The 13,941-nt window shown below is 44.9% G+C and overlaps 1 protein-coding gene across 1 annotated transcript in view; it reads left to right on the top strand.

The window, feature by feature from the left end:
• Positions 1–13,941, top strand: part of LOC147113860 (nuclear factor NF-kappa-B p105 subunit-like) — an 88,303-nt gene that overhangs the window by 5,355 nt on the left and 69,007 nt on the right. Inside the window, exon 3 of the mRNA XM_085995236.1 lies at positions 9,541–9,639. Within this exon, the coding sequence (XP_085851362.1) occupies positions 9,541–9,639 (99 nt within the window). The remainder of the gene's footprint in view (positions 1–9,540; positions 9,640–13,941) is intronic.

Here is a 13,941-nt window from a genome sequence, read left to right as displayed (position 1 = left end):
TGGCAGTATCTCTCCATCTGGTATAGATCTAAAGTTGGGAGCTTGGTGGTAAAGAATGTTTGATCTTTTTTTCCAAATTATCTACAAATAAATAAAAATAGAAAATTTCTCCAGCAACTGAGATTTTGATTTTACTACTTTTTTCAGTTATTGCATCCTTTATTGAAGACTCTTTATCCCTCTTTAGGTTTCTTGTGATAAGCATTGTTCTTGTAGTGTGACGGCAGCCAGGTAACTTAATCCTCGGTGTCTGCTCCATAAGTAATTGCCCGGGTGTGCTCGAGAATAGACCAGAGTAACTTGCCCATCAATACACACACTCTCCTTGTGGAGAAGCCTGATCTTCTGTCCCAGTGGAGCAGAAAAGATCAAGAACTCACCATACATTCTGCAGCTAACATTTCTATAGCACAACATGTGGTTAACAGCTACATGCTGGACTACTATGGCACAATCAGAACAATACAGAGCAATGGTTGTGGTGGTTGAAGGTCAATCATCACAGCCCCAGGACATCGCTGCAGGAGTACCTCAGGGCAGTGTCCTAGGCCCAACCATCTTCAGCTGCTTCATCAATGACCTTCCCTCCAACATAAGGTCAGAAATGAGGATGTTCGCTGATAACTGCACAGTGTTCAGCGCCATTCACAACTCCACAGAAAATGAAGCAGTCCATTCCCGCATGCAACAAGACCTGGACGACGTTCAGGCTTGGGCTAATAAGTGGAAGGTAACATTCACGCCACAAAATTGCCAGGCAATGACTATCTCCAACAAGCGAGAGTCTAACCACCTGCCCTTGACATTCAATGGCATTACCATCGCCGAATCCCCCACTATCAACATCCTGGGGGTCACCATTAACCAGAAACTTAACTGGACCAGCCACATAAATACTGTGGCAACAAGAGCAGGTCAGAGGCTAGGTATTCTGCGGCGAGTGTCTCACCTCCTGACTCCCCAAAGCCTTTCCACCATCTACAAGGCACAAGTTAGAAGTGTGTTGGAATACTCTCCACTTGCCTGGATGAGTGCAGCTCCAACAACGCTCAAGAAGCTCGACACCATCCAGGACAAAGCAGCCCGCTTGATTGGCACCCCATCCACCACCTTAAACATTCACTCCCTCCACCACCGGCGTACCGTGGCTGCAGTGTATACCATCTACAAGATGCACTGCAGCAACTCGCCAAGGCTTCTTCGGCAGCACCTCCCAAACCCGTGACCTCTTCCACCTAGAAGGACAAGGGCAGCAGGCGCATGGGAACACCACCACCTCCAAGTTCCCCTCCAAGTCTTAGAAGTATATTGCTGATCCTTCATCTTCGCTGGGTCAAAATTCTGGAACTCCCTACCTAACAGCACTGTGGGAGTACCATCACCACACGGACTGCAGCGGTTCAATAAGGTGGCTCACCACCACCTTCTCAAGGGCAACTAGGGATGTGCAATAAATGCTGGCCTTGCCAGCGACGCCCAGATCCCATAAACAAATTTTTAAAAATAATAAATAAAGCACTTAGTTTCAAGGGTCAACATACAACTTTGACAGATGGCGTTCAGTGTGGGGAAGTGAGAAGTCATCCACTTTAGACCTAAGAAAGATAGATCAGAGTATTTTCTAAATGTTGAGAAGCTAGGACCTGTGAAGGAGCAGAGGGATTTAGGGATCCATGTACAGAAATCAATGAAAACTAGTGGACGGGTACAAAAAATAATGAAAAAGGCTAATGGAATGTTAGCCTTTATCTCAAGGAGGCTGGAATACAAAGGGCTGGATGTTAAGCAACAGTTGTATAAAGCTCTAGTTAGACCACTCCTAGAGTACTGCAGTCAGTTTTGGGCACTGCACCTCAAGAAGGATATATTGGCCTTGGAGGGGGTGCAGTGCAGATTCGCCAGAATGATACCGTGGCTACAAATGGTTAATTTATGAGGACTAGTTGCATAGACTAGGGTTGTATTCCCTTGAGTATAGAGGTTTAAGGGGTGATCCAATTGAGGTGTTTAAGATGATTAAAGGATTTGAAATTGCATTGGAGAGGGTGCAGAGGAGATTTACCAGGATGCTACCTGGGCTGGAGCGCTTCAGCTATGAAGAGAGACTGGACAGGCTGGGGTTGTTTTCCTTAGAGCAGAGAAGGCTAAGGGGGGACCTGACTGAGGTGTACAAAATTATGAGGGACATAGATAGGGTAGATAGAAAGGAACTTTTACATAAGAACATAAGAACATAAGAAATAGGAGCAGGAGTAGGCCAATCGGCCCCTCGAGCCTGCTCCGCCATTCAATAAGATCATGGCTGATCTGATCCTAACCGCCAATCTACTATCACTGAACCATCTCCTGAATCTAACAGAATTAGACACATGAAATAGGAGCAGGATCAGGCTACACGGCCCCTGGGCCCGCTCCGCTAACCACAGGGCCATGACCAATCCGAACCTAGACTCATGTCCAAATTCCTGCCCGTTCCCCATAACCCTTTATTCCCTTTACTTCTAGGAAACTGTCTATTTCTGTTTTAAATTTATGTAATGATGTAGCTTCTACAGCTTTTTGGGGCAGCATATTCCATGGACCTACCACCCTCTGAGTGAAGTAGTTCCTCCTCATCTCAGTTTTGAAAGAGCAGCCCCTTATTCTAAGACTATGCCCCCTAGTTCTAGCTTCACCCATCATCGGGAACATCCTCCCCGCATCCACCCGATCCAACCCCTTCACAATCCTATATGTTTCAATAAGATCGCCTCTCATTCTTCTGAACTCCAATGAGTAGAGTCCCAATCTACTCAACCTCTCCTCATATGTCCATCCCCTCATCCCCGGGATTAACCGAGTGAACCTTCTTTGCACTGACTCGAGAGCAAGTATGTCTTTTCTTAAGTATGGACACCAAAACTGTATGCAGTATTCCAGGTGCGGTCTCACCAATACCCTGTACAACTGAAGCAATACCTCCCTATTTTTATATTCTATCCCCCTAGCAATGAAAGCCAACATTCCATTGGCCTTCTTAATCACTTGCTGCACCTGCATACTAACCTTTTGAGTTTCGTGCACCAGGACCCCCAGATCCCTTTGTACTTCAGTACTTTCAGTTTCTTGCCATTAAGATAATAACTTGCTCTACGATTTTTCCTGCCAAAGTGCATAACCTCACACTTTCCAGTATTGTATTCCATCTGCCAAATCCTTCCCCTTAGTAGACGGGTCAATAACCAGGGGGCATAGTTTCAAGGTAAGGGGCAGGAGGTTTAGAGGGTATTTGAGGAAATACTTTTTCACCCAGAGGGTGATTGGAATCTGGAACTCTGCCTGAAAGGGTGGTAGAGGCAGGAACCCTCACAACATTCAAGAAGCATTTAGATGAGTACTTGAAACGCCAAAGCATACAAGGCTACGGACCAAGTGCTGGAAAATGGGATTAGAATAGACAGTGCTTGATGGCCGGCGTGGACACAATGGGCCAAAGTGCCTCTTTCTGTGCTGTAAAACTCTATGGGCTGGATTTTGTCAATGGGGACGTGATGGAGGCGGGACTCCCACTTTTTGGGTTGTAGTCCCGCCTCCATCGATTTACGGCCAACCCATGCGATTTTTCCTTGATTGACCTTGTTGAGCCCAGGCCAATTAAGGGACACCCGGTTACAGGTGACGTCAGGGATTGACATTTCATCTGTCAAGAGCTTTTGACAGATGAAATATCAGCGTTTGACAGCTCTGTGAAGCTGTCAAACACTGACAATCTGACTTCTAATTTGAGTCCTTCTCCACAGACTCAGTTAGAAATCTCTCCAGAACAGAAAGCAGAATGCTGCAACTTTTGACAGCTCGTGGCTGTAGTGTCCGTGTGTAGATAAAGACACTGAAGACAGGAGTTGGTTCATAGGTATTTACTAAGCAAGTCTGGGGGGGGGGGTTCTAAAGGATATACACAATACACAGGCTTATATAGCCCAAGTGGCAATTACTGGCATTACGCACACCTGGGGCTCTTAAAGGCACATACACCACAATTCCTCCCCTTCTAGCTAACTAGTACATCATATTTTAAGTAATTATTAATTACATGTTATATGCAAAATAATATACATTGCTGTATTAATTAATTATAAGTTAGTCTCTCAGGAGGCTTCCTGACTCGGTCCGGATAACGCCTCGGGGGTGTAGTAGTTTCTGGTGGTGCAGTAGTTTCTTCTGGCAAGGCTGATTCAGCTTGAAGGCCAGTGTCGGGTTCATCGGGTTCCAGTATCACCGGATCGGAGGTAGATATGGGTATCTCTACTTCATCGTTAGATGTATAGCGTGGTGGTGTAGGTTGTCCCTTTTCGGATGACTTGATGATTTGGTCAGCATGGCGCCTTATTATGCTTTCTCCGATGTCCACGGTATACATCAGTGGTCCTAGTCGTGTGCAGATAGTTCCAGGCTGCCATTTCTCGGTACGGTAGTCCCGGGCCAAAACCGGTTGGCCTATCTGGAAGGCCCTAGTTGGCCTTTCATTCATGCCCTGAAACTGCCGGTTCTCCACGTCCCTTCGGATGTTGGGCTTGACCAAATCCAGCCGGCATCTTAGGTTTCTATTGTAGAACATCATGGCGGGAGTTTGGTTTGTAACCATATGTGTTGCATTCCTATATGCAAATAAGAAGTTATCCACCTTGTGCTGAAGTTTTATGTCTTCATTACCCATGGCCTTTATGGCCTTCTTAAAGGTCTGGACAAACCTTTCGGCCAATCCATTGGTGGCGGGATGGTATGGGGCGGACGTGTAGTGCTTTACCCCATTGTTCTTTAAGAACTTTCTGAATTCTTCGGACACAAATTGCGGTCCATTATCAGAACATATCTGTTCCGGCAGCCCATTCCTGGCAAATATGGTCCTTAATACTGTGATGGTTTTTTCCGTGGTGGTGGAGGACATCTTTATTACCTCTGGCCACTTGGAGTGTGCATCAACTGCGATTAAGAACATTGAGTCCATAAATGGACCAGCAAAGTCGATGTGCACCCTTTGCCAGGGAGATGAGGGCCACTCCCATGGATGTAGAGGGGCCTGTGGCGGAGCATTTTGGACCTTCTGGCATCCTAGGCAGCTCTTGGTCATTTCTTCGATGTCTCCATCGATACCTGGCCACCATACAAATGCCCTAGCTAGGTTCTTCATTTTCACTCCACCCAGACGCCCCTCGTGAAGCTCCTTTAGCACTTTATCCTGGAGTTTGGGTGGAATCACCACTCTGGATCCACACATCAAGGTTCCTCGGCACACTGACAGCTGTTCTCTTCTTTGCGAGAATGCTGGCAACAGTGGTTCGCCATGTGCTGGCCATCCCTTCATTGTTAAATCGTAGACCCGTGAGAGAGTAGGGTCATTTCTGGTCTCCCTTTCAATGGCAGAATTTGTCACCGGTAGACATTCCACTATGGTAGAGTGGAATATCTCTACTGGGTCTACTGTAGGTGCCTCTTCTATTGTTGGCAACAGCAGGCGCGATAAACCGCCAGCATTCCCATGCTGTTTTGACCCTTTGTATTCAATGTTGTATTGGTGTGCCCCTAGAAAAAGGGACCACCTCTGTAGTCTTAGTGCTGTCATAATGGGGACACCTTCCTTAGGGTTGAATATGGAGATGAGGGGTTGCTGGTCAGTCAGCAAGGTAAATTTTTGTCCGTGTAGGTAATGGTTGAATTTCTTCACTCCCCATACCAGGCTGAATGCTTCCCTGTCTATCTGGGAATAGTTACGCTCAGCTGAGTTCAATGAGCGTGATGCAAAAGCTATCGGCCGTTCCGAGCCATCAGGGAATCTATGGGACAATACCGCTCCTATGCCGTAAGGGGATGCATCGCACGCCAGTCTGATTGGTAGTGATGGGTTGTAATGAGCCAAAACTTTCTCGGATGTGATTAAGTCTTTACATTTATGGAAGGCACGTTTACAGTCTTCGTTCCATTTCCAAATCACTCCTGTGTGTAGAAGATCATTAAGAGGGTGTAGAATAGTTGATAAGTTCAGTAAAAATTTATGATAGTAATTTATTAATCCCAGGAATGACCTCAATTGTGAAACATTTTCAGGTGCTGGGGCTTTTATAACTGCTTCAATTTTTTCAGGTGACTTATGCAACCCTTCCTTATTAATTATGTGGCCACAATATGATATCTGATTTTGGAAAAATTCGCACTTGGGGCGATTTGCTCGTAGGCCCTGTTCTTTCAGCCTAGTGAGCACCTGCTCCAAATTGGCAAGGTGCTCGTTGTCGTTTTCTCCTGTTATAAGGATGTCGTCTAGGTAGCATTGAGTCCCCGGAATCCCTTGCAGGACTTGCTCCATAGCTCTTTGCCAGATGGCTGGAGCTGATGCTACTCCAAAAACCAGTCGATTGTACTGGTACAGGCCTTTGTGTGTGTTTATTGTGAGATACTTTTTAGAGGTCTCCTCAACCTCCATCTGTAGATATGCCTGTGCCAAGTCAATTTTTGTGAAACGTTTTCCTCCGGATAGTGAGGCGAAAATATCTTCTATCCTCGGAAGAGGATACTGTATCGTGTGAAGGACCGGGTTTACAGTCACCTTAAAGTCCCCACAGATGCGAATTTTTCTCTGTTCCTCAGAGTTATTTTTCAATGCTTTTTTCATGACTGGAACGATGGGTGTTGCCCATTCGCTCCAATCTATTTTGGATAATACACCTGCCTTTTCCAAATTCTCCAGCTCTGCCTCGACTGCCGGACGTATTGCGTATGGCACCGGTCTTGCCTTAAAAAATTTTGGAATTGCTGCATCTTCCACTTTTATTGAGGCGGTGATGCCTTTCAAGGTTCCTAGTTTCTCTTGAAACACTTCTTTGGCGTTGGCCAAGATGTCTTTTAATCGTTCAGGTATGATGTCATCCTTGTTTTTTTCCTTACTGGTCACCGTCAGTGCCTGAATGGAGTGCCAGTCTAAACGTATCTTCCTTATCCATTCACGTCCCAACAACGGTGGACCACCATCTTGTAGAATGTATAAATACAACTTTTGTATTTCTTTGCCGTTGTATACCACAGGCACTTTTATTTTTCCTTTGGGGTATACTTTCTGCCCCGTATATGTTTTTAAGATAATGGATGTGTCTTTTAGAGGTATATGCGAAAATAGCCTCTCGTAATCGCGTCGATTTATTACGGTTAGAGCTGATCCTGTGTCTAGCTCCATTTTAACTGGGGACCCTGCTATTATGAGGGTAACCCAAATGGTCTGGTAATCTTCATTGGCAATTACATTATGTAATTTGAGAGAGCTTAATCTCTTGTTCCCGGAGTCGCTATCGCTCTTCTGGTCTTTGGAGCTACTGTCCGTCATCATTTGTACCTTTCTGTGCTTTTCCTTATTGATTCTTTTCCTGTTAGTGGATTTTTTATTTTCAGATCGGCATACACGTGGAATGTGTCCCATCTTTCCGCATCGCCTACATGCTTTTTCTTTGAACCAGCAATCCCTCTGGTCATGGTTGGATCTGCCGCAGCGATAACTTCTCTTGAAACCCCGTGTCATTTCATGGGTGCCGAAGTCCTGTGGCCTTTGCTGTATCTTTGCCGCTCCTATTGCACTGAAAGCCTTGTCCAGTGTTAAATCTTTTCCAGAAGATACCTTTTTTTGTGTTTCTACACTTAGGGGATCGCAGATGAATTTGTCTTGCAGAGAATCTGCCAGTCCTGCCTCGAATTGGCAGTGTAGGGTATCAACAATCTCCTCAAAATTCTTGTCCATCGGTTCGGCTGGAGTGATTAAGTTGCGTAACAGCTTGTATGTTTCTGCGCCCATTAGATCCAGAAGCACTGAAGCTTTTTTTTCATCTTCTATTCCATTTGCGGTGCAAAACACCTCCACTCTTTCTACATATGTGGTCCAATTCTCTATCTTGTTATCAAAAACATCAATATTGCCAAAGTTAGGCTCTGTTTCGTTATCAAAAGCATCAATATTGCCAGACTTAGGCATTTCAAAAAAAAAATATGGCGCTTCCCGCGCTTTTTTTTCCTCTGTAGCAACGATATGGCGCTTCCTGCGCTTTCCCGCCGCTGCTACCGATAACAACGCTGTTTTACTGTGGTTTCTGTTTATTCACTGTTGGAGACTCATTCCCGACGGAGGTCTAAACGCTGACCTGCTTGCCGCGCCGGCCGTCTCCCGAGTGCACCCTCCCAGTCCGTTATTGCTTGCCTCCGATTTCGCTGCCTGTCTCAGCTGTAGAGCCCGACGCTGGAGCCCCAGCCTGACGCCCAGGAAGGATTAGCGCAGTACCTGCCACCAGCTTGGCCAGCTGGTGAAACCACAGTTTCTATAACTTCCTTCAGTCTTCTGGACACTGGAGGAATCGATGTCCTTGAGGTGCTGCCGAATTGCAGGTAAGTCCGTTTCCACTTCGTCGCCACTGTAGTGTCCGTGTGTCGATAAAGACACTGAAGACAGGAGTTGGTTCATAGGTATTTACTAAGCAAGTCTGGGGGGGGGGGTTCTAAAGGATATACACAATACACAGGCTTATATAGCCCAAGTGGCAATTACCGGCATTACGCACACCTGGGGCTCTTAAAGGCACATACACCACAATTGCTCTTAAAGGCACATACACCACAGTGGCCATTCTGCTTTCTGTGCCGGTGAGATGAGGGACTCCCGAGACCTGAAGGAAGGAAGCCTGCATTAGTAAGTAAAGGTAAGTAAAACTTATTTTAACACTTTACACACACCAAACAGACTTACCTCTGCACTCATGCACCCATCACTCATCTGAACACCGGACATCTCGAACCCTCCAAGCCCTTCAGCCCCACGGTCCGCCTCGTTAACTTGGCGTGGTTTGGAGCCGTCGGGCAGCCCACACTTCAGGGCTAAAAATAGGGATTAGGCCAAAAACTGCCTGTTAACTACCTGTTAACAGGCAGTTCATTGGCACTAATCCCCTTCCCGCCTCGGGGAGGCGGCTCCCAGCACAGGTCGGGTACCCACCTCCTGGTAAACGGGCATGGAGGCGGGAAGGGTTCGTGCCCCCTGATTCTGCAATTTTCCCCCCACTCTCGCCTCCAAACCCCCCTCCACGGGGCTTGGAAATTCGAGCCCTATGACTCTGTGAAAGTGAGAAACTATTTCCTCTGGTGTGGGAACACAGAACAGGGGGGCATAACCTTAAAGTTAGAGCTTGGACATTCAGGGGTGATATCAGGAAGCACTTCTTTACACGAAGGGTTGTGAAAATCTGGAACTTTCTCCCTAAAAAAGCTGTTCAGGCCAGGTCAATTGAAAATTTTAAACCTGAGATTGATAGATTTTTGTTAGGCAAGCGTATTAAGGAATATGAAACCAAGGCGGGTTAAGATACAGCTCAGCCATGATGTAATTGAATGGTGGAACATGCTTGAGGGGCTGAATGGCCTACTCCTGTTCGTATACAGCATTAGCAAACCTATGTTGATATTTATTAACAGTTAAATATTTTACAATAACAGAGAAACAAGATAATCAGCTCATATATTACTTATATTTTGAAGCGAGGCTTTCGCTTTCGTTATGGATGTGAAGGACCATCACACGGCGGCTTACCAGGTGTCTCAAGTGAAAAGAACAAAAAAACATTTCCAGCAGTGAAGGTATTTGATGTTAGTCTATGAGCTAGCTACCGTACAATATTAACCTTCTAAATCTACTTAAACATTTGTTTTTCTAAGATCATTCATAAATTTTCTTTGAAAAGTAAAACTATCAAGCAGAACCTAACGACGGTAAGAGAAATGCTAAGATATTTGGGAATAAATCCAGACCTCCACATTTGTGAATAATGGTAATCCTTATAACCTTCAACGAGGTGGGGGTGATTTTGAACTTTTACACTAAAACGGATACTCCTGCTCCTCCTGGTCCCACAAACATTCTCCCCAAAAATGTTTCAGGCTGTTTTTGGAGCAGCCTCCAGCAGTCCCTTTAAGTTGATTAGGTTGCTCACTGCCTGGTACAAATGGTCGGAGCATGCCCAGGCCACGTACTGCCCATTTCTCCTTTAAACGGGGTCCGACAACTGGTGTTGGACTCCAATTTACATATGCAAGCAGATCCCGCCTGTTTTCAATGGGAGTGCTGGGCACCCATGTACAGGCCCCATGAAAATCGCATCATGCGGGCCTTGGGTATCCAAGGAGCGGCTGCCATTTCCCAGCCATTTTCAACTGCTGGATGTCTCTTAAAACGGAGCGGCCAATAGTTGAAAATCGCCCCATAGTCACTTTATTCCAAGGCAATGTTACACAGCTCCTAATGGAATCTTTACATACTTTTAATGAATGTTTTAAGTATGTGGTACATAGTTTATTATACACATGTTTATGAATGGTGGAGCAAATGCATTGAACATTATGTTATCGTGGAGTAACAAAGACTAGTTCATAACTTGTGATAATAAAAAATTCCACTAATTGCAGATTCAACGCTGCAGAAAAATAGTCTGATCTAAATGTATATGGGACATTTATATGGTGGATAATGCTCTAAATATTATTCTTTGTGCTTATTATATCTGTGAATTTCCATATAATTAAAAATTTGGAGAAACATTGGCTCGGATTTTGCGTGGCCAATGACGGTGTAGGCACAGCGTACGCCATCGTAAGTCTTGTAAAAGGCCCCGCAAGTTCCGGGTCTCTGCATGCGTGAAAACTCAGAACTTGCGATCTGTCAAGGTTTGTCTTGACAGATCATATGAACCAACCCAAAAATAATTTTCACTGGTGCAGAGTTGGGCTATTTGTCCAACTACTGCCCATAAAATGCCAACGAAACCCTTACACCTGGTAAAAGCAGATATAGGGCCTGCTTTCACCAGCGTAAGGGTAAATATCAATAATAAATTTAAAATTTTAAAATAAAGAATCATCCACAAGCATTAAAAATTATTTTTCAAAAAATTAAAATTTTATTGTAAGTGCTTCATTAAAGGGACTTTTAATTAAATTTGAAAATGGGAACATTTATTTTTATTCCAGTTGTTTAAATTCTTAAATTATTTGGGGATTCCATTGCTTGTCATTGGTGGATCCCATTTGGAAATGACAGCAATGGAATCCTTTTTTCTGGCCCACGTGATCCCAAGGACACCGGGGATAACTCCCTGCTCTTCAAAATAGTGTCATAGAATCTTTTACATCCACCTAAGAGAGCAGACGTTTAACGTCTCGTCCGAAAGACTGCACCTCCGACAGTGCAGCACTCCCTCAGCACTGCACTGGAGTGTCAGCCTGGATTTTTGTGCTCAGGTCTCTGGAGTGGAACTTGAACCCACAACATTTGCTGTAAAGTGTTTTGGGATGTTGTGAGGTTGTGAAAGGAGCTATATAAATGCAAGTCTTTTTTCTTTCAAAGTGCTTCAAAACCAAAGAAGTACTTTTGAACTGTACTCACTTTTGTGTTGTAGGGCAGCCTATTTGCACACCACAAGGTATAAACAGCAATGAGATATATGATCAGATAATCTGTTTTCGTGATGTTGGTTGAGGGATAAATGTCAGCAGAACACTGGGAGAACTCCCATGATCTTCTTCAAATAGTACAATGGGATCTCTTGCATGCACCTGAGAGGGCAGATGGGGCCTTGGTTTAACAACTCATTCAAAAATCAGCACCTCTGATAGTGCAGCACTGGAATGTCAGCTTAGACTATGTACTCAATGTGGCTTGAACCCACAACCTTTAGACTCAAAGGCAAGACTGCTACCACTGAACTAAGGTTGACACCTTAAATAAATATAAGTTGGATCACGTTGGATGATGCTCAGCTCTTGATTTGCTGAGTGTCTGTATAAAATAGGTTCTGTTGTTGTATCTGTGCGACTTGCAATCTGATTACCGTTTTTGACTTGAGTAAGGGAAATTTATGCATTAGAGCTGTTGCTTTTTTTTAGCTTGCTACTTGTTGTTTTCCTTCTGTTCAGTACTCCTTTGCTGTATTTCCCCACAGCAGGATTCCCGCTGCCACCAGTTCATTCCTCCCAATGCAGTGTTTTGAATTTGGAGGAGGATGTCTAATTCCTGAGAATGAAAGAAAGGCAGGTGTGCTGGCATGACAGAATCCTGGCACCCAAAGACAGCTCAGGATTTACATTACATCAACTCAAGCACAACTAGGGCCTGTCTGAACAGACTTGTCTTTGCCATCTTCAGCAGCTAGGCAGTCACTGAATAGTGGTGTACACTGCAGCTTGACCTGCAGAAGACATCTTCACAGTTTAACCTGCCTGTTGTGGTTAAAGTCACCACTGCATTGAACTTTTATGCTGCGGGCTCATTTCAAATCATTACTGGTGACATTTGTCAGGTAAGTCAGTCATCCATACACTGATGCACCAAGCAGGTCACTGAGGCTTTGCGTCCTAATGGAAAAGAGGGAGCAACATGAGTGGGCGGGCCCTGCATGTCTTCCAGGTAGGGCTGCATTCTCAAGAATATACATTGGGCCGTATTTTCCGATCGGAGGCCTCCTGCATGCGGAGGCCTTCGATCTGGAAACATCTACGAACTTACCTGAGGGCTCCCGAGATGCCTATACTTCCAATCCTGGGCCTCTCCAAAATCCAAGTGCACAGGGCCCACGTATCCCAGAGGCGCAGGCAGTTCGCAAGCGTCCCTGGGATCACGTGGGCCATGGGGAGCCAATAGAAGAAGGGGATCTCCCTTCATACATTTGACAAATAGACCTGTCAAATATATGAATGGAGATCACCCCAAAAACATAGTAAAACTTTAAATAATTTTTTTTTTTAAATCACCTTTTTAAAATTAGTTGCAATTACAGTAAATTAAATATTTTAAACAAAAATTTAATTTTTTGAAAAAAATATTTGAAGTTTTTTTACAGGGCTAAAAATAAACTTACCTTTTTTAAAGTATTTTTAAATGATAAATCAGTGAAAACATTAAAAATTTTTTTTTTTTTTTTTAACTTTTTTCAACTCTTATCCTAGTAAAAGCCGGCCTTACACCTGCATTTACCAGGTGTAAGAATTCTAAGGGTTTTCTGCGGGCAGAGGTTCTCCAGAAAACGGAACTCTTCCCCCCCCCCCCCCCCCGCAGAGGCCCTTCTCCAGGGCAGGCGTCCGACTATCAAGAGCATTCTTGACAGATCAGAAATGCTGGTTTTCAGCGCATGCACTGTGCATGCCTGAAACCGGCATTTCCAATGTCCCTACGGGTGCGTACACACCCATAGGGATCGGAATATCTGGCCCCTTGTGACTTGCCTGTGACAAATGCTCTTTTTCAGCTGGGTCATGTACGGATCATGCCACTGCTGCCAGAACCCTCAGCATCTGTACTAGTTGGCTGCTGCTCTCCCCTACCTGACTCTTCTGTCGTCCTCTGTAGAGACTGGGTGGCAAGGAGGGGTAAATGGATCCTCATCCTGAGAGGTGATGGCCTTATTGTCTCTTTTCCTGCCATACCTCTGTTGCTGGCTGCCCCTTGTAGATGACCAAACATCCATGTGGCAAGACATTTGCGATAAAGATGCTCTTAAGCTCATCCCCTAGCCTCTGCAAATTGGAGTATGCCTACATAGATGTCTGAGCAGCTGCAACATTTCATATAGCAAGCTCTGAAGATTCTCAGGACATTGCATGAAGAGCTGATTGATGAGTCCAGCTCAGTATGCAACTCCTGTAAGGTAAAAATCTGTGGGTCCAAAAGCTGCTGTCCTTTTGACCCACACCTTCCTTTCCTGCTGTTGCTGCTCAACTACTGTCATCAACAATTGCTTCTGCTCACTTGTACTTGGTACTTCATGCAATGCTCCCTCTGACTATCCTGTCTAATTTGTTTTTATTTATTCATTCTCGGCATATGGATATCACTGGCAAGACCGGCATTTATTGCCCATCCTAGTTGATCTCATGAAGGTGGTTGTGGGC

This window comes from Somniosus microcephalus, chromosome 8 (genome assembly GCF_052327205.1).
Source record: "Somniosus microcephalus isolate GS21.2 chromosome 8, FLI_Smic_1.0, whole genome shotgun sequence".
In the NCBI taxonomy this organism is placed as follows: domain Eukaryota; kingdom Metazoa; phylum Chordata; class Chondrichthyes; order Squaliformes; family Somniosidae; genus Somniosus; species Somniosus microcephalus.
The sequence above is the reverse complement of the archived record's forward strand: the minus strand, read 5'-3'. Positions and strand labels throughout refer to the sequence as shown.